Raw genomic sequence first — 25172 nt, forward strand, 5'->3', positions numbered from 1 at the left:
TTGTGGACAGGACATACCTTGGCAATTTTCCATATTGTCGGATAGATGCCAGTGTTGTAGCTGTACTGGAGCAGCTTAGCTAAAGGCGCGGCTAGTTTTAGAGCACAAGCCTTCAGCACTACAGCTGGTATGCTAGTGTCCAGTGTGTTGCCCTGCTCAGTTTTTGGCAGCACTGGTCTGTAGTCCTGGGGATGAAAGTGTTGGCTTCCATTGCCAATGACAGCTCGATCCAGGCAGCGTGAGTTATATTCTTGGCAGGTTTGCTGATACTCACACCCAGAAGTCTGTGTCACCTGCCTTCAATCTCCTTCAGGGGGCTGGGAGGCAATCTTCCCTCTTTTTTTTGGTGTGCGCTCCCTTTAGATTTGCTGCACGGTATCTTTTCTGGTGAGCGGCCTGTACGGGATGTCCGGACTGGTGCACGGCCACGCACCTTAGGGGAAACACTGCTGATAGGAGCTTGCCAGTAATGTTTGCTCTCCAGGTTGGAGCCCTGCAGCCCTCTGGGTGCACATGGAGCTTTAGTGGCCATTATTCTGTAGCAGTATAATAATATTGCTAAAGGGTGAAAGAGCCAAGCCCTGTCCCTCTCTGCCCCATTGACCCCAGTCTGCTGCGGAAGAGTGCAGGCTGACCTGCTTTTTAAAGGTTGCACCAAAGTTTCCAGGCAGTTCAGCTGCTTACACCCATTTTACACCAATGCCTGCACCAATGGGAATGCAAATCAGCACTCAGGAAACTCATGTAACTCCCTCTGGAGTGGGTGCAATTCTTTTAAAGGGGCAACTTATTTTGAGGAAATTCTAGGCCATTAAATTTGATAAATCTTCAGTGAAACATTAGAGAAAACACAAACTAATATCACAATTTCAAATTTACTCTTGGGCATCTCTTTCCTGTCCACTTTTCACATGGGGGGAACTCTTGCAGCACCAGGTCAGAAATCCCCCCTATAGTACAGTGACCATCTCTTTACTCATCGGGCAGTCTGACTCCTATTGTCACCCTTGTTGTGTATGTACCTTTAAGAGAAGAACTGATTTTATACTGCAGTACCGGCAGTGACCACCCCTGTATAAAAGGCCCTAGCAGGCTTCTGTATTCCAGTCTGACATTACCCTCTGTTCAGTAAAATACCTGTTTAATTGTTCTCCCGAAGTCCGTGTATTATTGAGGTGCGGACTTTACAGTGGCGACGAGCAAGTTCGAACTCTCCTGCAGTGTTGCATCACCTCACGGGGATCTCACCCTGAGAAGAAGTTTCTTGGAGCTCGAAGTCTGAGCAACGGGCGTCGACCGCGGGCAACCGCCCAAGGATCCATCGGTGTTCGGAGAATTGCGGGAGAGGCTGTGGAGAGCTGAGCTTGGCTCCCCAGTTAAGGTGTTCCAGCAAATCGTGCTGGTAGCAGGTAGTGCGCTGACCCTTCCGGACTGCGGCGGGCTCGAGCTCGATCGAGCGGCTCTGCAAAAGGGGCCGCGCAGCGTCGCCAGGAGGAAAAAGAGAGAGAGAGGGTGGAGCGCACAGGGCGCGGTTGGTGCTCAAGAACCGGGCAGCGGAGAGAAAATAAACAAGGGGAAGGAAAGTGAGACGCGCCGAAGCCGCGGGTCGCCGCGATTACCCTGTAGAACGCTAGGAGCAGCGTGGCAGCAAGGGGAAGAAGGAAAAGCGCGGGAGGCGCCATTTTATTCCATTGGGGAAGAAGAAAAAGCGCGGGAGGCGCCATTTTAAATCACCCAAGATGCCGAAAAGTGGCAGTATCACTGCTTTCGACAGCGAGGTAGAAGACTGGACCACGTATGTGGAAAGAATTGAAGTGTATTGCAAGGCAAATGAGGTGGCCAATGGAAAGAAGGCGTCGGTATTATTAAATTTGATGGGCGCGAGAACGTACGGCCTATTGCGGAATTTAATTACCCCAGCTAAACCAATGGAGAAAAGTTTTGAGGAGATTGTTAATATCTTACAGGAACACCTAAACCCTACACCGCTGCTGATAGCAGAAAGATTCAAGTTCCATAAAAGAAACCAGCACAAAGATGAGAGCAATGCTGACTATCTTACGGAACTACGCAAGTTATCGAAGCACTGCCAGTTCGGAGCAGGACTGGCAGACACCTTACGGGATAAGTTTGTCTGCGGGCTCCAGAGTGAAGGAACCCAGAAACGACTACTTTCGAAAAAGGACCTGACGCTAGAACAGGCTTTCAGCATGGCAGTATCCTACGAAGCAGCAGCACGGGGAGCTGTAGAAATACAACAGAAACCACAAGAATACAGCGCTAACGAAATGGCGTATGGAGCAGAAAAGTGCTATCGCTGCGGCAGAACAACCCATGAGCAGAAGGACTGCTGGTTTAAGGACAAAGTATGCAGGCAATGCGGAAAAATGGGACATATAGCAAGAGTCTGCAGGTCGGGAAAGAAAACCAACACTACAAGAACTACTAAGGAAAAGTACAAGAAAGTAAACAAACTGACAGACAGTAGTTCGGAAGATCAGGAGAGTGATAACGACTCCGGGAGCAGGAGACTAAGTTGTCTAAAGTTACACAACGTGATCGCAAAGGAGGATCACTGAACCATTTGGGTCACCCTCATGATAGCAGGATCCCAAGTAAAGATGGAATTAGATACAGGATCAGCCCTAACTGTCATGAATCGACGAGACTATGAGCGGCTATTCTCACACATACCCTTAAAGGACACGTCCATTGTATTGAAGACATACACGGGGCAAAAAGTCTACCCCAGAGGAAAAATAAGGGTGCCAGTTAAATATAACGGCAAGGAAACACAGAAACTGTATCTATATATACTATTTGTGACAGACGTCCAGGTGCGACGTCATCATCCTTTTTGTCAGTCACAGTTAGCGCCTGAATGGAATGCCAATCCAATTGTATTTTTCGGATCCATTCACGTCCGAATAATGGTGGTCCTCCATCTTAGATACATAGATACATAGAAGATAGGAGCAGGAGTAGGCCATTCGGCCCTTCGTGCCTGCTCCGCCATTCGATCAGCCATGATCTCATCGAATGGCGGAGCAGGCACGAAGGGCCGAATGGCCTACTCCTGCTCCTATCTTCTATGTATCTATGTATCTAAGATGGAGGACCACCATTATTCGGACGTGAATGGATCCGAAAAATACAATTGGATTGGCATTCCATTCAGGCGCTAACTGTGACTGACAAAAAGGATGATGACGTCGCACCTGGACGTCTGTCACAAATTCTAACTGACGCGAAAGAGGTGTTTCAACAAGGACTTGGGACTCTAAAAGGAGTAAAGGCAACGATAAAAATCGAAGATAACGCAAACCCAAAATGTTTTATGGCCAGACCAGTGCCGTACGCGATCCGCCAGCTGTTGAAGCAGAACTGGAGAGTCTGGAGCGTTCGGGTGTGCTGTCCAAGGTGGACTGGAGCGAGTGGGCCACACCCATCATTCCTGTAATGAAGAAATCATTGAGCAGCATGCCTGGGGAGCCGAAGAAGGTTCACATCTGTGGGGACTTCAAGGTGACTGTGAACCCAGTCCTGCACACAGTACAATATCGACTTCCACGGATAGAAGATATTTTCACCTCACTATCTGGAGGGAAACGTTTTACGAAGATTGATCTGGCCCAAGGGTATCTACAAATGGAGGTGGAAGAAGCATCTAGGAAATACCTCACGATAAACACTCACAGAGGCCTTTACCAGTACAATTGACTGGTATTCGGGGTAGCATCAGCCCCGGCTATTTGGCAGAGGGCAATGGAACAAGTCTTGCAAGGGATCCCAGGGACCCAGTGTTATTTGGATGACATCCTGGTGACGGGCGAAAATGATAGTGAACACCTTGCCAACCTGGAGCAGGTGCTCACTAGATTGCAGGAATATGGGCTACAAGCCAACCACCCCAAATGCGAGTTCTTCAGGAGACAAATCTCATATTGTGGCCACATGATTGATGAGGAAGGGTTGCATAAGTCACCAGACAAGATTGAGGCTGTAGTCAAGGCTCCAGCACCGGAAAATGTGTCACAACTGAGGTCGTTTCTTGGGCTGGTGAACTACTACCATAAGTTCTTGCTGAATTTATCTACAATTCTGCACCCACTGAATGCCCTGCTGCAAACTGGAGTAACATGGAAATGGAGTGATGAGTGTAAGTGTGCCTTTCAGAAATGTAAATGCCTAATCACTTCAAAAGAAGTATTGGCCCACTACAACCCAACACTATCGATTCGGTTGGCATGTGATGCGTCCCCCTACGGCATTGGAGCGGTGCTGTCACACAAATTCCTTGACGGCTCAGAGAGGCCAATAGCCTTTGCGTCGCGCTCGTTAACCTCAGCCGAGCGTAATTATGCCCAGATTGACAGGGAGGCCCTCAGCCTGGTGTGGGGGGTGAAGAAGTTCAATCACTATCTGCACGGGCAGAAATTCACCCTACTGACTGATCATCAGCCCCTGGTCTCCATTTTTAACCCAAAGAAGGGCGTTCCGGTGATGACGGCGCAACGGCTGCAAAGATGGTCACTTTTTCTAGGGGCACATCAGTACGACATAGAATACAAGGGTACAAAGCAGCATGGAAACGCTGATGGGCTGTCGCGCCTACCGTTGCCTACGGTAGAGGAAGCACCTGCAGTGGACCCTGTTGAGATATTCCATGCGACCATAGTCGAATGTCTGCCTGTTACAAACTCAAGTATAGAGAAGGAAACCCGAAATGACCCGACACAGTCTCGGGTCTATGATTTGACGGTGAAAGGATGGCCAGCATATGGCGACTCATTGTTGCCAGCATTCTCGCCAAGGAGAGAACAGCTGTCAGTGTGCCGGGGGACCTTGATGTGTGGATCCCGAGTGGTAATTCCACCCAAGTTGAGAGACAGAGTGCTCAATGAGCTTCATGAAGGTCATCTGGGAGGGGTAAAAATGAAAAGCCTAGCCAGGGCTTATGTGTGGTGGCCGGGAATCGATAAACAAATCGAGGACCTGACCAAGAGCTGCTCAGGATGCCAGAAAGTCCAAAATGCACCACCACAGGCCCCTCTACACCCATGGGAGTGGCCCTCATCTCCATGGCAACGGGTACACATTGATTTTGCTGGTCCATTTATGGACTCAATGTTTCTAATCGCCGTGGATGCCCATTCGAAATGGCCTGAGGTCATCAAAATGTCCTCCACCACCACGGAGAAAACTATTGCAGTCCTACGGATCATCTTCGCCAGGAATGGTTTGCCAGAACAGATTTGCTCCGACAATGGGCCACAGTTTGTGTCTGAGGATTTCCGGAGGTTTCTGAGGAATAATGGGGTGAAACATTACACACCTGCCCCATATCATCCAGCCACAAATGGATTGGCTGAAAGGTTTGTTCAGACCTTTAAAAAGGCAATAAAGGCGATGTATAACGACGACATACCACTACAACACAAGGTAGATAATTTCTTGTTAGGGTTGCAGTCACCAACCAAGCTCCAGCCATAATGTTCTTCAACCGAAGGCTAAGATGCCGCCTGGATTTGCTCAAACCAAACATAAGACGAGATGTTGAGGATAAGCAATTCCAGCACATCAACGAGAAGCCAACCAGGAGCTTCAAGATAGGACAACCAGTCTTGGCCCGTGACTACCGAACAGAAAAATGGCAGCCAGGAACGATATGCACACAGCAGGGACCACTAATGTACACAGTGGACGTTGGAGAGAGCATCGTGAGACGCCATGCTGACCAGATTCTAGAGTCACAGGAACAAGCCAAACCTATACCACGAGCATGTGCACCTGGTAATGAGCCCGAAGTACAGATTGCGTCTACCTCAGAAGCAGTGGTATTGGAAGCTGATGAACCAACCAATGACAATGAGCCAGAATCGACTCCACCGCAAGAACAGGATACTCGAGAAAGGCGCTATCCAGTCAGGATTAGGAAGCCTCCTCAAAGACTGAACTTATAAATGATTATTTCAGTTGATGTATATAGTACCGAGAAAATTGTAATTCTAATAAGTTATTATTTAGTTGTTAAATGAATGTTATGTACTGTTTATCTAAAAGGGGAGGAATTGTTGTGTATGTACCTTTTAAGAGAAGAACTGATTTTATACTGCAGTACCGGCAGTGACCACCCCTGTATAAAAGGCCCTAGCAGGCTTCTGTACTCCAGTCTGACGTTACCCTCTGTTCAGTAAAATACCTGTTTAATTGTTCTCCCGAAGTCCGTGTATTATTGAGGCGCGGACTTTACAACCCTGGGGTAGCTTTCCTTCTTTACCACCTGAACAGTAACCAGCAGTCACTGAGCAGACCTGAGTTTCCTTCCATTGAAATGAATTGGAGGGAGATCCTGTGTCCGTCTCTGCACCCTTCTCTATCACAGCAGGCAGTGTACTTGGTCACTGACCACTTGCCCCTACTCCCTCTTTAAGGGGTGAATGTGCAGTGAATAACTCCCTACAATTATACTCTTCAGATGAGCTGAATATTCTAAATGAACAGATATCTTCATTTGCTGAAATCATTATTTTTCTGTCCGTAGAAAATATGAAATATTGTATTTACTTTGTTCTTGAACACACTGGTCCTTTTGTATTTCAACAGCTGACGGGTGTTAATTGAGTATGTTTATCTTTGAATGCTGTGTTGCAGGTTGCAAGCTGAGCTGCACTATGGGTCGTGTGAATGCAGAGTGCAGTCGATGCATGTGCGAAGAGCATGTACTTTACGGTTCTGTACGTCTTCAAGATGGTGCTCCTGCCTCCAAGGCAACTGTCCACCTCTGGGGAACCATGGACAAAGTCCTGACAGTCTGTGATGAGAAGGGAAAGTTCAGGATTCCTGGCCTCTGCCCTGATGGCAAAACAGCCTTAAAAATCAAGAAGGCTTATTATGGAACAGCAGTTGTCACACTGAGTGTAAACAACAGCAAAATGTCTACCATTGAAGTGAAACTCAAGAGATCCGGTAGTGATTATCACTCAAATTACTGAACCACACTACTACACACCCTTCACTATTACACACCTGTCACTATTACACACCCTTCACTATTACATAGAAACATAGAAAAATAGGAGCAGCAGTAGGCCATTCGGCCCTTCGAGCCTGCTCCGCCATTCAATGTAATCATGGCTGATCCTCTATCTCAATACCATATTCTCGCTCTCTCCCCACACCCCTTGATGTCTTTTGTGTCTAGGAATCTATCTATCTCCTTCTTAAATATATTCAGTGACTTGGCCTCCACAGCCTTCTGTGGTAAAGAATTCCACAGGTTCACCACCCTCCTGAGTGAAGAAATTTCTCCTCATCTCAGTCCTAAATGTCCTACCCCGTATCCTGAGACTGTGACACCAGCCAGGGGAAACATCCTCCCTGCATCCAGTCTGTCTAGCCCTGTCAGATTTTATACATTTCAATGAGATCCCCTCTCATTCTCCTAAACTCTAGTGAATACAGGCCTAGTCGACCCAATCTCTCTCCATACGACAGTCCAGCCATCCCAGGAATCAGTCTGGTGAACCTCCCTCTATGGCAAGTATATCCTTTAAGGAGACCAAAACTGCACACAGTACTCCAGGTGTGGTCTCACCAAGGCCCTGTATAACTGTAGTAAGACATCCTTGCTCCTGTACTCAAATCCTCTTGCAATGAAGGCCAACATACCATTTGCCTTCCTAACTGCTTGCTGCACCTGCATGTTTGTTTTCAGTGACTGGTGTACAAGGACACCCAGGTCCCTTTGTACATCAACATTTCCCAATCTATCACCATTTAAATAATACTCTGCCTTTCTGTTTTTCCTACCGAAGTGGATAACTTCACATTTATCCACGTTATACTGCATCTGCCATGTATTTTCCCACTCACTAAACTTGTCTAAATCGCCTTGAAGCCTCTTTGCATCCTCCTCACAACTCACAATCCCACCTAGTTTCGTGTCGTCAGCAAACTTGGAAATATTACATTTGGTTCCCTCATCCAAATCATTGATCTATATTGTGAATAGCTGGGGCCCAAGCACTGATCCCTGCGGTACCCCACTAGTCACCGCCTGCCACCCCGAAAAAGACCCATTTATTCCTACTCTCTGTTTCCTGTCTGTTAACCAATTTTCAATCCATGCCAGTATATTACCACACTAACCTCTTATGTGGGACTTTATCACCCGTCACTATTACACTCCCTTCACTATTATACTCTCCTCACTATTACACAGCCCTTATTTTTGCAGTCACGCTATGTAGAGAGTGAAAGGCAGGTGCAGGAAGAGGAGGGTGACTGACAGTCAGCAGGGATGGAGGTCCCGCAGACACTGGTCCTGTCCAACCGGTACAATGTACTTGCTACCTGTGGGGATAAGGAGAAAGACTGCGAGAAGGATGGCCAGAATGGTAACCGAGGCACCGTGGAGCAGGAGGCAGTTCAAGGGGGGAGGAGAGGAATAAAAAGGTTGTTGTTCTAGGGGATTCAATAATTAGAGAGATAGATAGCATCCTCTGCAGCCACGATCGAGAGTCCTGAAGGGTGTGTTGCCTACCTGGTGCCAGGGTAAGGGATATCGCGACGCGGCTGGAAAGGAATTTGGAAAAGGAGGGGGAAGATCCAGTTGTCGTGGCCCATGTCGAGACCAATGACATGGGGAAGAAAAGTTAGGAGGTTCTGCTGAGGGAGTTCTGCTGAGGGAGTATCAGGAGTTCGGAGCTAAGCTAAAAAGCGGGACCTCAAGGATAATAATCTCGGGATTATTACCCGAGCCACGTGCTGATTGGCGGAGAAACAAACAGATCAGGAAGGTGACTGTGTGGCTGAAAGACGGGTGTGGAAGGAGGGATTCCATTTCATGGGACACTGGCATCAATACTGGGACAGGAGCGATCTATACCGCTGGGGTATGCTACACCAGAACTGCGCTGGGACTGAGGTACTAGTGGAAAGGATAAATAGGGCTGTAGAAAGGATTTTAAACCAATAAAGAGGAGGGAGGGTTCGGGTAGAAATAGTGGAAAAACTGATAACTTAAAGATGAGATAGAGAAGGGATGGGAGTAAAGGTCAGAGTGCAAAATGAGATCATTTTCCCATAGACTGGAAGAGGAAAAACAGCTCAAGGCATAAAGGCAATGAACTTTCAGTTTCCTGAGACATTGGCCTCGATATTAAAGGAGTTAAAGAGTTAATAAGAACATAAGGACATAAGAAATAAGAGTAGGCCATTTGGCCCTTTGAGCCTGCTCCGCCATTCAATAAGATCATGGCTGATCTTCTACCTCATCTCCTCCACTTTCCTAGACTATCCCCAAATACTTTGATTCCCTTAATATCCAAAAATCTATCGATCTCTGTCTTGAATATACTCAACGACTGAGCCTCCACAGCCCTCTGGGGTAGAGAATTCCAAAGATTCACCACCCTCTGAGTGAGGAAATTTCTCCTCGTCTCAGTCCTAATTGGCCGACCCCTTATTCTGAGACTGTGACCCCTGGTTCTAGACTCCCCAGCCAGGGGAAACATCCTCCCTGCATCTACCCTGTCAAGCCCTGTAAGAATGTTGTATGTTTCAATGAGATCACCTCTCATCTAAACGCTAGAGAATATAGGCCTAGTCTACTCAATCGCTCCTCATAGGACAATCCCCCTATCCCAGGAACCAGTCTGGTGAACCTTTGTTGCACTCCCTGTATGGCAAGTATATCCTTCCATAGGTAAGGTGACCAAAACTGTACACAATACTCAAGGGGGGAAAAAATTGAGTAACGCCCCCTTTGGGGCACTAATTTCACTGGGGCGCTACTTTTAGCGCCCCAAAAAAATTAGCACCCCCGTGGACGAAATTGAATGGTAGCACCCCAAGAGGGAAGCAGGATGCTAGTGGAAGCTCCCCGCCTCCCTCTTGGGACGCTGTGAAAGAATTATCAGGCGACGCTGCGGCACGTCGCGCTGCGGTACTGCAGGCCTTCCTCCCCTTCTTAAAGGGGAGGGGCCTGGCGCAGCTCATCCTGGCACCCAGCTGGGCCACTAGTGATCGGGAGTGCTGACAAACGATCCTGGCACTCAAGAGGAGAGCTGGGCTCACGGAGAGCAGCCGGCACCCGTGTGTCTAATTCTGTTAGATTCAGGAGATGGTTCTGTGATAGTAGATTGGCGGTTAGGATCAGATCAGCCATGATCTTATTAAATGGCGGAGCAGGCTCGAGGGGCCGATTGGCCTACTCCTGCTCCTATTTCTTATGTTCTTATGTGCTGGCAGGCGTCCAGCAACAAAAATGGCCGCCCGCCACCTCCCCTTTAACTAGCACCGCCCCGGCCGCAGGTAGACCCCCCTGACCCCGTCGGACATGGTGTCCGGCAGTAAGTCGGGGGCCACCACCAAAGATTGTGGCTGAAGCGCAAGCGGGGCGCTACGCATGGCAATGACATGATCACCGGCGGCGCAGCGCCGCAGGCGCTAATGGTTACCGCCGCCGCTAACCTCCCACTGAATTTCGCAGGAGGCGCTGGTGGTGCCGCACCCAGGCGCTAGTTGTTTTGCGCCTGACTTTCTCCCCCCAGGTGTGGTCTCACCAGGGCCCTATATAATTGCAGTAAGACATCTTGGCCTAGAAATTAGGTATAGCCCCGCCAGCTCGCTTGCGCCGAGAATTTACCGCTGGGCGCGGAGCCAGTTGCGCCCATCAGATATTCAGTTTTTGCGTCCCAAGTCGGAACCGGGCGCTATTCCAGGGTGTGCCCGCCCCCGCTTGGGGCGCTGAAACTGAATTTCAGCGCTCTAGGCGCCGCTGCGCCACCCGCTGCGGAGCGGCAGGCTGCGGTACTGCAGGCCTCCTCCTTCTCTTAAGGGGGACGTGCCTGCAACGGGTAGATCGCCGCTGGATAGAGCCGGCAAATGAGCCCGGCACCACGGTGAAGTGCCGGGCTCGCGGAAAGCAGCCGGCAATGCCGCGGGGGGGGTGGTGGAGGAGGCCGGGGAAGGAGGTGCGGCCAGGCGGCCGCCGAAAAAGCAGCCGGCTGCACCTCCACTTTAAAGCGCCCCACTAAGGCTGCAGTACCGACCCGGTCTCCGAATGTTATTAGCGACCGCCACGGAAGAGGCGGCCGCTACTGAAGATGGGGGTCGGGGCGGTAGCGGGGCGGAACCGGGGCACTGCGCACACCAATGATGTCATCGGTGCCGGCGCAGCGCTACCGGCTACCGTCGCCATTACCGTGGCGCTCAATATCAGCGCTACCACCCCTACTGGCGCAAAAGCCCTCTTTGGGCGAAAACTGGGCGCAAAGCCAACTGAATTTCCAGCCCCTTTACTCTTATACTCAAATCCTCTTGTAATAAAGGCCAACATACCATTTGCATTTCTAATTGCTTGCTGTACCTGCATGTTAACTTTCAGTAATTCATGTACAAGGATACTCAGGTCCCTCTGAACATCAACATTTCCCAATCTCTCACCATTTAAAAAATACTCTACTTTTCTATTTTTCCTACCAAAGTGGGTAACTTCACATTTCTCCACATTATATTCCATTTGCCATGTTCTTGCCCACTCACTTAGCCTGTCTATATCCCCTTGCAGCCTCTTTGCATCCTCCTCACAACTTACATTCCCACCCAGCTTTGTATCATCAGCAAACTTGGATATATTACATTTGGTCCCCTCATCCACAGGGCACAAATCCTCTAGTGCCCAGTCACAGCGCCACTAATGCCTCCCGCAAAAATCAGTGGGAGGTTAGCGGTGGTGGCGGTAGCCTGTAGCGCCCCACAGCGCTGTGCCGCCGGCGAAGACGTCATCGCCGAGCGACGCGACCCTTGGTGCCCCGCCTCGGCCCCTTACCGCCCCGAGGCAGAAATTCAGCTACGCCCCGCAAAGCTGCCACAGGCGATGTAAGCGACAGCCTTGTGGGTCGCGAACAGGGCCAACCTCCGCTCGTGAGGCGGTAATTAAAGGGGAAGCGCAGCTTTGCCCCGCACCGCCATTTTATTGCTTTGGCTGACCTCCAGGTCAGCCCCTCGTGGCAGCCCTTGGCATGGGTCATGGCCACCATCGCGCAGCCTGGCACCGTGTTTCAGTGCTGGGCTGTGGCCATGGCACTATGCCACCCTGGTGGGCTAGTAGAGGCCGTCAATAGGCCTGCAGAGTGCACAGCGTCCCTCCCCTTTAACGGAAGGGGAGGGGCGATGAAACACATCCACGCTACATGGAGCAGCTGCGTAGTGCTTCGGTGCTACTGCGCTTTACGCCCCAGACACCGTCCCGAGCGGAAGTGGAGCACCTGAGGTAGCGCTCTGCTCCCTTGCTGAGGCGGTAAGCCCAATTTAGCAACCGGGGCAGTACTCTCGCGGAGGGTGCTAAATTGTTGGCGCTAATTCGGTTACCGCCCCCAAACGGGGGATAACCGAACTTCTCCCCCTATGGATTTTGGAAAATGACAACCATTGCATCCACTATCTCTATAACCAACTCTTTCAAAACCCTAGGATGTAGGCCATCAGGTCCAGGGGATTTATTGGCTTTCAGTCCCATTAATTTCTCCAGTACTATTTTTTTTTTTTTACTAATACTAATTTCTTTCAGTTCCTCATTCTCACTAGGCCCTTGGTTCTCCACTAATTCCGGGAAGTTTTGTGCCTCGTCTTCCGTGAAGACAGACACAAAGGGCTGGATTTTCTCAATGGAGACGTGCTGGAGGCGGGACTTCTGGTTTCCGGGTTTCAGTCCTGGCCCCAGCGACGTCTGACCAACCCACGCTATTTTCCCTTGATTGGCATTGTTAAGCCCATCCTGTGGACTTACTGGCCAATTAAGGGAAAGCCGGTGACAGATGATGTCAGCGTTGGACGCTTCATCTGTCGAACATTTTTTGGCAGATGAATTGTCAGCGTTTGACAGCTTTTAGAAGCTGACCAACACTGACAATCTCTGTTCTAATGTGAGCCCTTGCACACAGGCTCACCAAGACCTCTCTCCTCAGTAGAAAGCAGATGGCTGCTGCATCTGAGAATGCAGCAGCCATTCTGTCATATCTGCCGTTGAGATGAGGCACCTCCGGATCCTCAAAAGGTTGAAGCCTGCAGAAAGAAGCAAAGATAAGGAAACTTTTTCCAACACTTTACACTCGCCTCTCACACTTGCCTCTCCACACTTGCACCCATCACTCACCTCCACAGCTGACATTTCGACCCCTCTCACCCCCGCAGACCCACTGCTTGCCTCGCTGACCCTGGCGAGTTTCACAGCCCTTGGGAAGCCCGCAATTACAGGTGTAAAATGGGGAAAAGCCTCAAAACTGCCTGTTAACTACCTGCACCATGGTCAGCTTGCTCATCCATCATGCAGGCTTTTCCCTCATCCACACAGGCAGCAGGAACCTCATACCTGTTGGACAAGGGCAAAGGCTGAGGCTCCTCCAGCACTGCACCTGGGGTCCCCATACCTGCCTGAGTTGCAGTCACACCCTCCTGTCCCTGACCACTAACCAGACCTGTACCTCTACCTAACCTAAGGGGTGTGACTGCCTCCTGGATCAAAGTGTCCAGGTAACTCTCCCCATCCCTGCTGCCCCGCAATGTCTGCACCTCAGAAACTCGGAGCTGAAGTTCCTCAAGATGCAGGCACTTACTGCGAACGTGGTTGTCCGGGATCACAATGCTCTCCACAAACTCCCACGTGCTGCAGTTGTGGCACACCACCGGCACTGCCATCCCTGTATGACCTTGATTTATTGAATTAAATTTGTATTTAGGTAACTTAGTTTACAGTGTAGTTTCTTGACTACTTGCTTTACCTAGATTAAATTAAGGATACTGAAATTAAATATCTACCTGTAACACAAAGCACTACAAATAGTGTAGGCAAAAAGCAGCAACTCCTTCCCCCTCTTCTCCAAATTCCCACTCTTTCCAAATTCCCAAATAAAACACTCTGTTCAAGTCCCGCTCTGTGCAGAGTTAAATACGGGGAACATGACCCCAACATGCTGTGCACTCGCCTGCTGCCATCTTTACGGCGGTGGATATTGGGATGTCCGAGTGTCCCGTGTGAAGAGGGGTGGAACTTCATTATCATATTTAAAACGGGCTCCCACAGTGCAAGCAGCGCTCGAGAAATCTGGTAGTGAGAGGGAGGCGGGAGGTGCTGGCTCCAGCAGGTAAGTGTCCGTTTCAGCACTCCTTGTGGGCCAGGAGAAGCAGGATTGCTCCCCCCCCACCCCGCCCAGCTCCGATCACCAGCTTCCCTCCCCCTCCCTGGACCCTCTCAATCATACCCTCTCCCACACCTTCGGCCTCCCCCAGATGCAGTCGCAGCCTCCCTCCCCCTCCCAATCGCTGCCAGACGGGAAACACAACTAATGGATGTTAATGAGGACCTGCCGTTAAGTTTGGTTGCCAAGTTCCCTCTCCCAGGTTCCCTCTCCCCTCTCCCCGCCTCCCTGTAAATTTTGGGCCCATCGTGCCTGTGCTGGCTCTTTGGTAGCGCTCTCCAATTAGCCCCACTCCCTTGCTCGTTCCCCATAACCCTGTAAATTTTTCCTTTTCAAGTATTTATCCAATTCCCTTTTGAATCTGCTTCCACCGCCCTCTCACTGCATTAAAAAAATTCTCATGTCGCCTCTGGTTCTTTTGCCAATTACCTTAAATCTGTGTCCAGGAAGTATCTGGTCTTCACGATGCAGGGGTCAGGGTGTGCAGAGGTCAAGGTGCAGGGGGCAGGGGCACAGGGGTCAGTGTGCTCCAGTCGTACTGCAGGGGTCAGGGTGCAGGGATCGAGGTGCAGGGGTCATGGCACGGGGAGGGGCGCTGGGATCGGGGTGCAAGGGTTAACCAGGACACAATCTATACAACGAGTGGCACAGGATACAATCAATCCAAGAACATACACAACTTCCTGGGATCGTTTGATTTTACTAAATCTTGTTCTTTGTACAATGCAGAAAAGCCGTACATCAGGAAACAGCCACTGAGCAAAGTCAGGCGTGAGGGGCAAGCTGTAACGTTCTGTTGCAAGATTCTGTGTAATCCCCCACCTGACAAGTACTTCTGGTAAGAGCCCTTTTCATTTAAACTTAAAATTGTCTTATTTGTGTTTATATTCATTCATGGCCTCTCCCGTCCCTGTCTCTCTAACCTCCTGTTCCAGGACATGGGGCCTTGGCAGCTGAAGGCGCAGCCACTAATGGTGGGGTGAAGAGGAGGATATACCACAGGGTAGAGTCAGAGGATTGGAGAATTTGGGGGAGGCAGTTGTCGGGATAGAGGAGGTGACTGAGATGGATCCAGGGGGTAAGGTCATGGAGAGATTTGAACACATGGATAAGAATTTGAAATATGAGGCATCAGGGAACCAGGAGCCAGTATAAGTGAACAAGATAGAGTTGCAGGGTGCGGGTGTTACGTCCGTGTATAACAAGACACAGACTGCGGAGAACGGTACAATAGGTGTTTACTCAACGTGGCTCACACTGCAACTGATCTGTACAGATTACTACTCAGCGTTATATACAGGTGTGGTCACTGCCGGTACTACAGTATACATGAGCTGTAAAAAGTAGTTCCCCCCCTTAAAGGTATATACATTACAATTCCTCCCCTTTTAGATTAACAGTACCATAACACTCATTTAACAATTAAATATCAAACTAATTACAATTAACATTTTTTAACATGCAACATTAGCTGAAAATAGTCTATTTATAAATTCAGTCTTTGGGGAGGCTTCCTGATCCTTTCTGGATAGCGCCTTTCCCGAGTGTCTTGCTCTTGGTGCGGAGGCGATTCTGGCCCCCTATCGTCGGTTGCTACCTGTACGTCGGGTTCATCACCAGGTACGTATGGGCGAGGCATGGGGTTGACTTGTTCCTGTGACTCTAGGATCTGGTCAGCATGGCGTCTCGTGATGCTCTCCCCAACGTCCACTGTGTACATTAGTGGGCCCTGCCGTGTGCATATCGTTTCTGGCTGCCATTTTTCTGTTCGGTAGTCGCGGGCCAAGACTGGTTGCCCTACATTGAAGCTCCTTGTTGGCTTCTCATGGATGTGCTGGAATTGCTTACTCTCAACATCTCTTCGTACGTTTGGTCTGAGCAAATCCAGGCGAGATCTTAACCTTCGGTTAAAGAACATCATGGCTGGGGCCTGGTTGGTGACTGCATGTGTCGCATTCCGGTTGACGAACAGGAAATTGTCCACCTTGTGCTGCAGCGGAATGTTGTCATTGTACATAGCCTTTATTGCCTTCTTAAAGGTTTGTACAAACCTCTCAGCCAATCCATTTGTGGCTGGATGATACGGGGCGGATGTGTAATGCCTTACCCCATTCTTTTTCAAGAACCTCCGGAACTCTTCGGACACAAACTGTGGTCCATTGTCGGAGCAAATCTGTTCTGGCAAGCTATTCCTGGCAAAAATGGTCCGTAGGACTGCAATAGTTTTCTCCGTGGTGGTGGAGGACATTTTGATGACCTCGGGCCATTTCGAGTGCACATCCACGGCTATTAAAAACATTGAGTCCATGAATGGACCAGCAAAATCAATATGCACCCGTTGCCATGGAGATGAGGGCCACTCCCATGGGTGTAGAGGGGCCTGTGGTGGTGCATTTTGGACTTTCTGACATCCTGAGCAGCTCTTGGTCAGGTCCTCGATTTGTTTATCGATTCCCGGCCACCACACATAAGCCCTGGCTAGGCTTTTCATTTTTACCCCTCCCAGATGACCCTCATGAAGCTCATTGAGCACTCTATCCCTTAACTTGGGTGGAATTACCACTCGGGATCCACACATCAAGGTCCCCCGGCACAGTGACTTGTTGAGAATGCTGGCAACAGTGAGTCGCCATGTGCTGGCCATCCCTTCACCGTCAAATCATATACCCGAGACAGTGTCGGGTCATTTCGGGTTTCCTTTTCGATACAAGCGTTAGTTACCGGTAGGTATTCAACTATAGTCGAATGGAATATTTTGACAGGATCCACTGCTGGTGCTTCCTCCGCAGTAGGCAGTGGCAGGCGTGATAGCCCATCAGCATTTCCATGCTGTTTCGTGCCCTCATATTCAATCTCATAGTGGTGCGCCCCTAGAAAAAGTGACCATCTTTGTAGTCGTTGCATAGTCATCACCGGAACGCCCTTCTTCGGATTAAAAATGGAGACAAGAGGCTGGTGATCAGTCAGCAAGGTGAATTTCTGCCCGTGCAGATAGTGATTGAACTTTTTCACTCCCCACACTAGGCTGAGGGCCTCCCTGTCAATCTGGGCATAGTTACGCTCGGCTGAGGTTAATGATCGTGACGCAAAAGCTATTGGCCTCTCTGAGCCGTCCGAGAATTTGTGCGACAGCACCGCTCCAATGCCGTAGGGTGACGCATCACATACCAACCAAATTGGTAATGCTGGGTTGTAATGGGCCAATACCTCTTTCGATGTGATTAGTGTTTTGCTCTTCTGGAAAGCTCGTCTACATTCATCACTCCACTTCCATGGCACCCCAGTTTGCAGTAGGGTGTTCAGTGGGTGTAGTATTGTAAACAAATTTGGCAAGAACTTATGGCAGTAGTTTACCAGCCCGAGGAATGACCTCAGTTGTGACACATTTTCCGGTGCTGGAGCCTTGACGACTGCCTCAATCTTCTCTGGGGACTTATGTAACCCCTCTTTATCGATAACGTGGCCACAATACGAGATTTGTTTTCTAAAAAATCTCGCATTTGGGGTGCTTAGCTCGGAGCCCATGTTCCTGCAATCTAGTGAGCACCTGCTCCAGGTTGGCAAGGTGATCACTGTCATTTTTGCCCGTGACCAGGATGTCGTCCAAATAACACTGGGTCCCTGGGATCCCTTGCAGGACTTGTTCCATTGCCCTCTGCCAAATAGCCGGAGCTGATGCTACCCCGAATACCAGCCCATTGTATTGGTAGAGACCTTTATGGGTGTTGATTGTGAGGTATTTTTTTGATGATGCTTCTACCTCCATTTGCAGATACGCCTGGGCCAGATCAATCTTAGTGAAGAGTTTCCCTCCAGATAGCGAGGCGAAAATATCTTCAATCCGCGGAAGTGGATATTGTACGGTGTGAAGGATCGGGTTCACTGTTACCTTAAAGTCCCCACAGATGCGAACCTTCCTTGGTTCCCCAGGCGTGCTGCTCAACGACTTTTTCATCACAGGGACGATGGGTGTAGCCCACTCACTCCAGTCTACCTTGGACAGTACACCTGAACGTTCCAGACTCTCCAGCTCTGCTTCGACAGCTGGGCTGATCGCATAAGGTACCGGTCTGGCCTTAAAAAATTTTGGGCTTGCGTTTTCTTCAATTTTAATCATCGCTGTCATGCCTTTTAGTGTTCCGAGTCCTTGCTGGAACACTTCTTTCGCGTCAGTTAGGATCTTTGACAGTCACCCAGGTGTGACGTCGTCATCCTTTTTGTCAGCCACAGTCAGTGCCTGTATGGAATGCCAATCCAGTTGTATTTTCCGGATCCATTCACGTCCCAGTAATGATGGTCCTCCATCTTGCAATACATACAGGTCTAGTTTTGGTGTTTCCTTACCGTTCTATATAACGGTCGCCCTTATTTTTCCTTTGGGGTGGACTTTTTGCCCCGTGTACGTCTTCAAAATAATTTTTGTGTCTCTCAAGGGTATGTGTGAGAATAGCCGCTCATAGTCCCGTCGGTTTATGACTGTTAGGGCTGATCCTGTGTCCAATTCCATCTTTACCTGGACTCCTGCTATCTTGAGAGTGACCCAAATGGTTCGGTGATCCTCCATTGTGATCACATTATGTAGTTTCAGACAACTCAGTTCCCTGCTTTCGGAGTTGTTATCACTCTTTTGTTCGTCTGAACTATTCTCCGTCATCTTATGTACCTTCTGGTACTTTCCTTTGGTAGGTTTCTTATTGCTGGTTTTCTTTCCCGACCTGCAGACTTGTGCTATGTGTCCTACTTTTCCACACTGTCTGCACACTTTGTCTTTGAACCAGCAATCATTCTGGTCGTGTGTTGTTCTGCCGCAGCGATAGCACTTCGCTGTTCCATATGACATTTCGTTTGTGCCATATTCTTGCGGTCTCTGTTGTATCTCTGCAGCGCCCCGTGCTGCTGCTTCATATGATACCGCAATGCTGAAAGCCTTTTCTAGCGTAAGGTCCTTTTCAGATAAAAGCCGTTTCTGGGTTCCTTCACTTTGAAGCCCACACACAAACTTGTCCCTTAAGGCATCTGTCAGTCCCGTTCCAAACTGGCAGTGTTTCGATAGTAGTTCTGTTAAATAATCAGCATTGCTTTCATCCTTATGCTGGTTCCGTTTGTGAAACTTGAATCTTTCTGCTATCAGCAGCGGTGTGGGGTTTAAATGTTCCTTTAGTATCATTACTATGTCTTCAAAACTCTTTTCCATTTGCTTCGTTGGGGTTACTAGATTTCGTAATAAACCATACGTCTTTGCACCCATTAAATTTAACAATACCGACGCTTTCTTGTCATCTGACACCCCATTTGCCTTGCAGTACACCTCTATTCGTTCGACATATGTAGTCCAATCTTCGACTTCATTGTCAAATGCGGTGATACTGCCACTCTTCGGCATTTTGGGTGTGATTTAAAATGGCGTCTCCCAATGGCCTAAAATGGCGTCTCCCACGCTTTCCTTCCTCCCCCGCTGCTGCCGACGCCGCTCCCGGCTGTTCTCGTGGCAATGGCGGCGCCCTGTAGGTTTTGCGCGTTTCTCCTGCGCTGCTGCCAATGCCGCTCTCGGCGGTCCTCGTGGCAATGGCGGTGCCTCGCGGGTTTCTGCGCGTCTCTCCCTCTCTCCGACGCTGCTCGGCCCCTGAACACCGGCTGCGCCCTGTGCACTCTGCCCTCTCTCTCTCTCTCTCTCTCTCTCTCCCCCGTCGACGCTGCTCGGCCCTTTGCTGTGCCGCTCGGTCGGGCTCTAGCCCACCGCTGTCCGGGAAGGGTCTGCGCACTACCTGTTGCCAGCCCGTTTCGCTGGACCACCTCGACTGGAAAGCCAAGCCTGGCTCTTGACAGCCACCCCCGCAATTCTCGAGTCTCTGCTGGATGACTGGGCGGTTGCCCGTGGTCGACGCCCGAGTCTTTGGCCTTGACCTCCAATCCACTGATCTCCAGGAACGAATCCCCGGGAGGTGATGCAGAGTTGCAGGTAGGTTCAAACCTGCCTCGTCGCCAATGTTACGTCCGTGTATATGAAGACACAGACTGCGGAGAACGGTACAATAGGTGTTTACTCAACGTGGCTCAGACTGCAACTGATCTGTACAGATTACTACTCAGCGTGATATACAGGTGTGGTCACTGCCGGTACTACAGTATACATGAGCTGTAAAAAGTAGTTCCCCCCCTTAAAGGTACATACATTACAGCGGGGGCATAGGGGAGGGGCGCAGGGGGTGGGGTGCAGGGGTCGGGGATCAGGAGTCAGAGTTGGGATGCACAGTGGTCGAGGTGTGAAGGGGTGGGATGCAGGGGTCGGGGATTAGGAGTCGTGGTTGGGATGCACAGGGGTCGAGGTGTGAAGGGGTGGGGTGCAGGGGTCGGGGATCAGGAGTCGGGCTGTAGAAGGTGGGACGTGTTAACATCCAACAGTTAGTTGGCCTCCTTCCTTCTCTGCTTCACAACAGCGCACTTCGAGTGCGTATTGGGTGACCGCTTTGCGGAACACCTCCGTTCAGTCCGTAAGGGTGACCCCGAGCTTCCGGTCGCCTGTCATTTTAATTCACCGCTCCATTCTCACTCGGACCTCACCGTCCTTGGCCTCTTGTATTGTTCCACGGAAACTCAACGTAAACTCGAGGAACAGCACCTCATCTTCCGATTAGGCACTCTGCAGCCTTCCGGACTCAATATCGAGTTCAACAATTTCAGATCATAACCTCGGCCCCTATTTCATTTTTTCTTCTTATTTTTCCACTCCTTTTCCCCCCCCCCTTTCCTTTTGTTTCTCTCTCACACCTGGCAGCTATCTCTTGCCCTGCCAGTACACTTTACACCTAATCTCAGCCTATTACCATCTCATCTAGCTTCTAATACCTTTTATTGTCTCTTTTTTACTTCTTTTGTTTCTTTTATTCTTTTGTCCGATCGCAGCCCTGCCTCCGATCTATTCTTTCCAGTTTTGAAGAAGGGTTTGACCCGAAACGTCAACTCAAATTTCTGTCCACGGATGTTGCCTGACCTGCTGAGTTTTTCCAGCATTTTCTGTTGTTATTTCGGATTTCCAACATCCACAGTATTTTGCTATCGCACTTCGAGTAAGCTCGAGACACTCGATGATGGAGTATACGGAACAGACTTTACTGATATCCAGCACAGGTGATCAATCTATACTGTACAGAGAGTGGCTTTTGTTTTCTGGTTCTATCTTTCAAGCCCTCCGAAGTACTGTTGAAAACCAAGCTCCTTTATACACCAGGTTTTGCCCACAGCAAAGGTACATGTCACAGAGAAAACCTCCTGACGTATCTGTTCCTGAATCCTTTGAAAACAGTCTGTTTACATAAAACATTGGAGTAGTTTACTTCAAAGCTATTTCTCTCAAACAAGTCTTCCTAACTTGACTGTTCTCGAATTCTTTGCAGCATAGGCTTTATTGACCATTATCTTTCTACACTATAGTTAATGGATCCCTCTACCAATGTTTATTGCGCTAGCTACCAAAGTTACTCTATTCACTCATGGCTGACGTCATTACTGTCCCTTATTTCCTTGCACAAGCATTTCTCACATATAACACTCGGACACTAAAAGCAGAAGACCAGCCAAGCTTTCCTCTCATGACACTTCGAAGCCATCCTCTCTTCCTACATTACAACAGTGACTACACTCAAAAAAATGTACTTTATTGGCTGTAAAGTGCTTTGGGAGTGGTTGTGAAAGACGCAATAGAAATGCAAGACTTTCTTTTCTTTTTTATCTTAAAGTCTGTTGCTTCAAGATATAAAAAAATTCATTTATTAACCCATATCTCTCCAGGATGTCCAACAGGGTGGGATGAAGGGGCCGGAGCTGTGTTGGCTTAAGCAGCACATAATATTCGTGCTGCCAGCTGATCATAATCACACAGCCGTGAAACCTGGGTTACTCATTGACTGCACAGCAGCCAGGGGGGAAATCACGCATTTTTCACACCTTTTAAAGGGGAAGTGTGTCTGTCAGCAGAATGAAGGGAGTATTTCTGAACAGAGAAATGGCTGCAGCAAGTACTGAGATACTGGCACCACACAGACTTTAAAGGCTAGGTTTGAGGATGTGACTACATGTGTGGACTCACCGGGCACAAGTGTGTAGGAGCTACGGAAGGGGATAGGTGCCAGTTCACTGGAGGACTCCGATGCAAAGGCCCAGGCTAGCGAAGAAGACTGATGGGCAAACACTGGGAAATGCTGGGTCACTGGGCAGCCTGCCAGAAAGCGTGTGCACAATGTCGTGAAGCATGGAGGAGTCCAGCTCCAACTTGTGTTGCAGCTTTGCGCAGAGCATGGAAACCATTCTGTCCAACATGGAGCGAGTGGTCAGCTCCAGCACCGCCATAGTGCCCCCATCATCATGGAGCTGCTCCTGACAGCTCGCACAGCTGCTATGGAAACTCAGACAGCTGCCACCTTGGCTTTGGGAGCCAATGTTAATGGGGGCTTCCAGAGCGTCACCTCATGCCCGCACCCTGTTCTCAAGTTAAACCCCAGGAGCGCCGAGGCCCAGAGTGGCCATGGCTCCATGGAAGTGGCACCTGTTGTCCTCTCTCAGGATGACAGTATGCCTGCTCTCCCACCACCCACTCCAGCAGGGCCCTTGTTAGCGCCACACAGCCAGCTAGGCCATATTGCCCTGGACCACCCAAGTGGCTGCGCCTACAGCCAGGCCCTCATGGCCCAGAGCTGCTTGAGGTCACCCACCACGGCCATCTAAAGGGTCCGCAATGGAAGCTCAGCAGCCTCCCACCTACTGAGCTGCAGCCACTGGGGAGACACAGTGTAGGAGCACAAGGAATGGGAAAGGAACTCACAGGACAGGTACTGAGGGCCAGTGCAAGGGGGATTTGTGATTTATTTTGTCAATGTTGACATGCTGTGACAATATTTGTTTGATAAATTTGGTTTCTGTTCTGGATTTGGTGTTTATATTTGTAGTGAAATGAGGGAAGACCCATGGAATGAAGGAAGGCAATCGGAAGATGGTAGTAAGGACAGTGGTGGTTAGGATTGTAGGACTATTGCTGCATTGGGGGTGGTTCAGGTGAAGCGTTCCCTGATGAACTGATCTTAGTAGATTTAATATAAATTTTTTAAATGGTAATGGAGAAAATAATAAGTCTGAAAATTGAGAAATCTCCAGGACCTGATGGTTTCCACCCTAGGTTATTAAAAGGTGAGAAAATTGTTGATGCTCTAGCCGTAATCTTCCAAAACTGTCTTGATTCAGGAATTGGCCCCTTGGATTGGAAAATTGCCAATGTCACTCCATTATTTAAGAAGGGATGGAGAGATAAACCAGTAAATTATAGGCCTATTAGTCTAACGTCAGTTGTGGTGAAGTTACTGGAATCTGTTAGGGACAGAGTGACTGAGCATTTGGACAAATATGAACCGATCAGAGAGCCAGCGTGGATTTGTAAAGGGTAAGTAATGTCTAACGAACTTAGTTGAACTTTTTGAGGCGCTAACAAATGTGGTAGATAAGGGAGTGTCTATGGATGTTATTTATATGGACTTCCTGAAGGCATTCGACAAGGTTCCACATAAGAGACTGTTGGGGAAAAATGAGAGTGCATGGAATTGGAGGCAACATTTGACATGGATAAGGAATTGGTTAGGAGATAGGAGACAGAGTAGGGATACTGGTATGTACTGCAATTGGCAGGATGTGACTAGTGGTATCCCTAGGGTATGCTGACTCTCCTGGAATGACCATGAGTTTCCCGGAATCGGCCCGGGAGATTCAGCAATTTAAATTTCCTGCCACAGTGCACCCCCATCACGACCACTCCACTTCAAAACATCACCGGTTGCTGTTAGAGAGGCCTCCGGCTTGGTTGACATCACTCGTAGAGAGCTGGGACCGCGTGGAAGAGTAGGGAATCAGCAGAGTGGGAATTGCAGTTTCAGCATTCGGGGGGTCTCTGAAATGGGGGGCAGTTCCTTGGATTCCCCTCTCCCCTCGCTCACAGGCAGCCTCCTGCTTCTTGGAACTTGTTGTACAACAGCTGCTGGCATGAAGCTATGAGGGAAAATACTCAACTACAGGGGACCCAAATTTTGTACGGTAAATGTAATAACATTTGTAGAAGTCATGTGAACAAATGTCACATGATCGGATGTCTCGTGGCCGAATGTCACGTGAACAGGTGTCATGTGATCAGGCATCACATAGTCAGGCTGGAATGTCATATGATCAAACCTCCAGGAATGCTTCCAACCAGAGTAGGATGCTCCAGGTGTTCCCCAGGGATCTGTACTGGAGTCTCAGCTCTTCACTATATTTATAACTGACTTAGATGAAGGAATTTAGGCCTAGAAATTGGGTTTTGGCTTAGCCAGGGCTTTAGCGCCGGAAATTAGTGCCGGCGCTAAGTCCCCTGCGCGCGCCAAAAATTCAGTGGCGCCGCGCCCAAACGGCTGCCGGCGCTACTGAAGGGTCTTAGCGCCTGGAAAAGGGCGCTAACTGCCGTTTCGCGCCGCAATTCCGGCGCTGCGGCACCCGATGCGGTGCGGCAGGCTGGGGAAGTGCATGCCTCCTCCTTCCGTTAAGGAGGAGCTGCCTGCACCCGGCCGCGGCCCGCGCAAATCTGCTTAAAAATGAGCCCGGCACCTCGGACAAGTGCCGGGCTTGCATCTGTTCCGGGGGGGGGGACGGAGAGAAGTCCGGGGAGGGAGCTGCGGGCAGGCGGCCGGCGGGAAAGCGGCCGGCCGCCGCGGGGCCTTTAATGCGCCGGCGCTAACTGCAGTAAGGCACCTCTGACAAAACGCTGGTTGCGGCTGCCACGGGCGAGGCGGCCGCAACTCAATTTCGGAGTTCGGGCGGGTTACCACGGCAACCGGGACGCTGCGCACACCGATGACGTCATCGGTGCCGGCGCAGCGCTACCGGAGCAACGCCGATTTAGGGCCCCAGGGAATTTCACTACTGGCCATAACTCCGGCGCAAGGCCCTCTAGCG

At 49.7% G+C, this 25172-nt stretch overlaps 1 protein-coding gene across 1 annotated transcript in view; it reads left to right on the forward strand.

The window, feature by feature from the left end:
• Positions 1 to 25172, forward strand: part of cilp (cartilage intermediate layer protein, nucleotide pyrophosphohydrolase) — a 107633-nt gene that overhangs the window by 72147 nt on the left and 10314 nt on the right. Inside the window, exons 6-7 of the mRNA XM_085968265.1 lie at positions 6655 to 6969; positions 14934 to 15042. Of these exons, the coding sequence (XP_085824391.1) occupies positions 6655 to 6969; positions 14934 to 15042 (424 nt within the window). The remainder of the gene's footprint in view (positions 1 to 6654; positions 6970 to 14933; positions 15043 to 25172) is intronic.

Source organism: Somniosus microcephalus, chromosome 27 (genome assembly GCF_052327205.1).
Source record: "Somniosus microcephalus isolate GS21.2 chromosome 27, FLI_Smic_1.0, whole genome shotgun sequence".
NCBI lineage: Eukaryota > Metazoa > Chordata > Chondrichthyes > Squaliformes > Somniosidae > Somniosus > Somniosus microcephalus.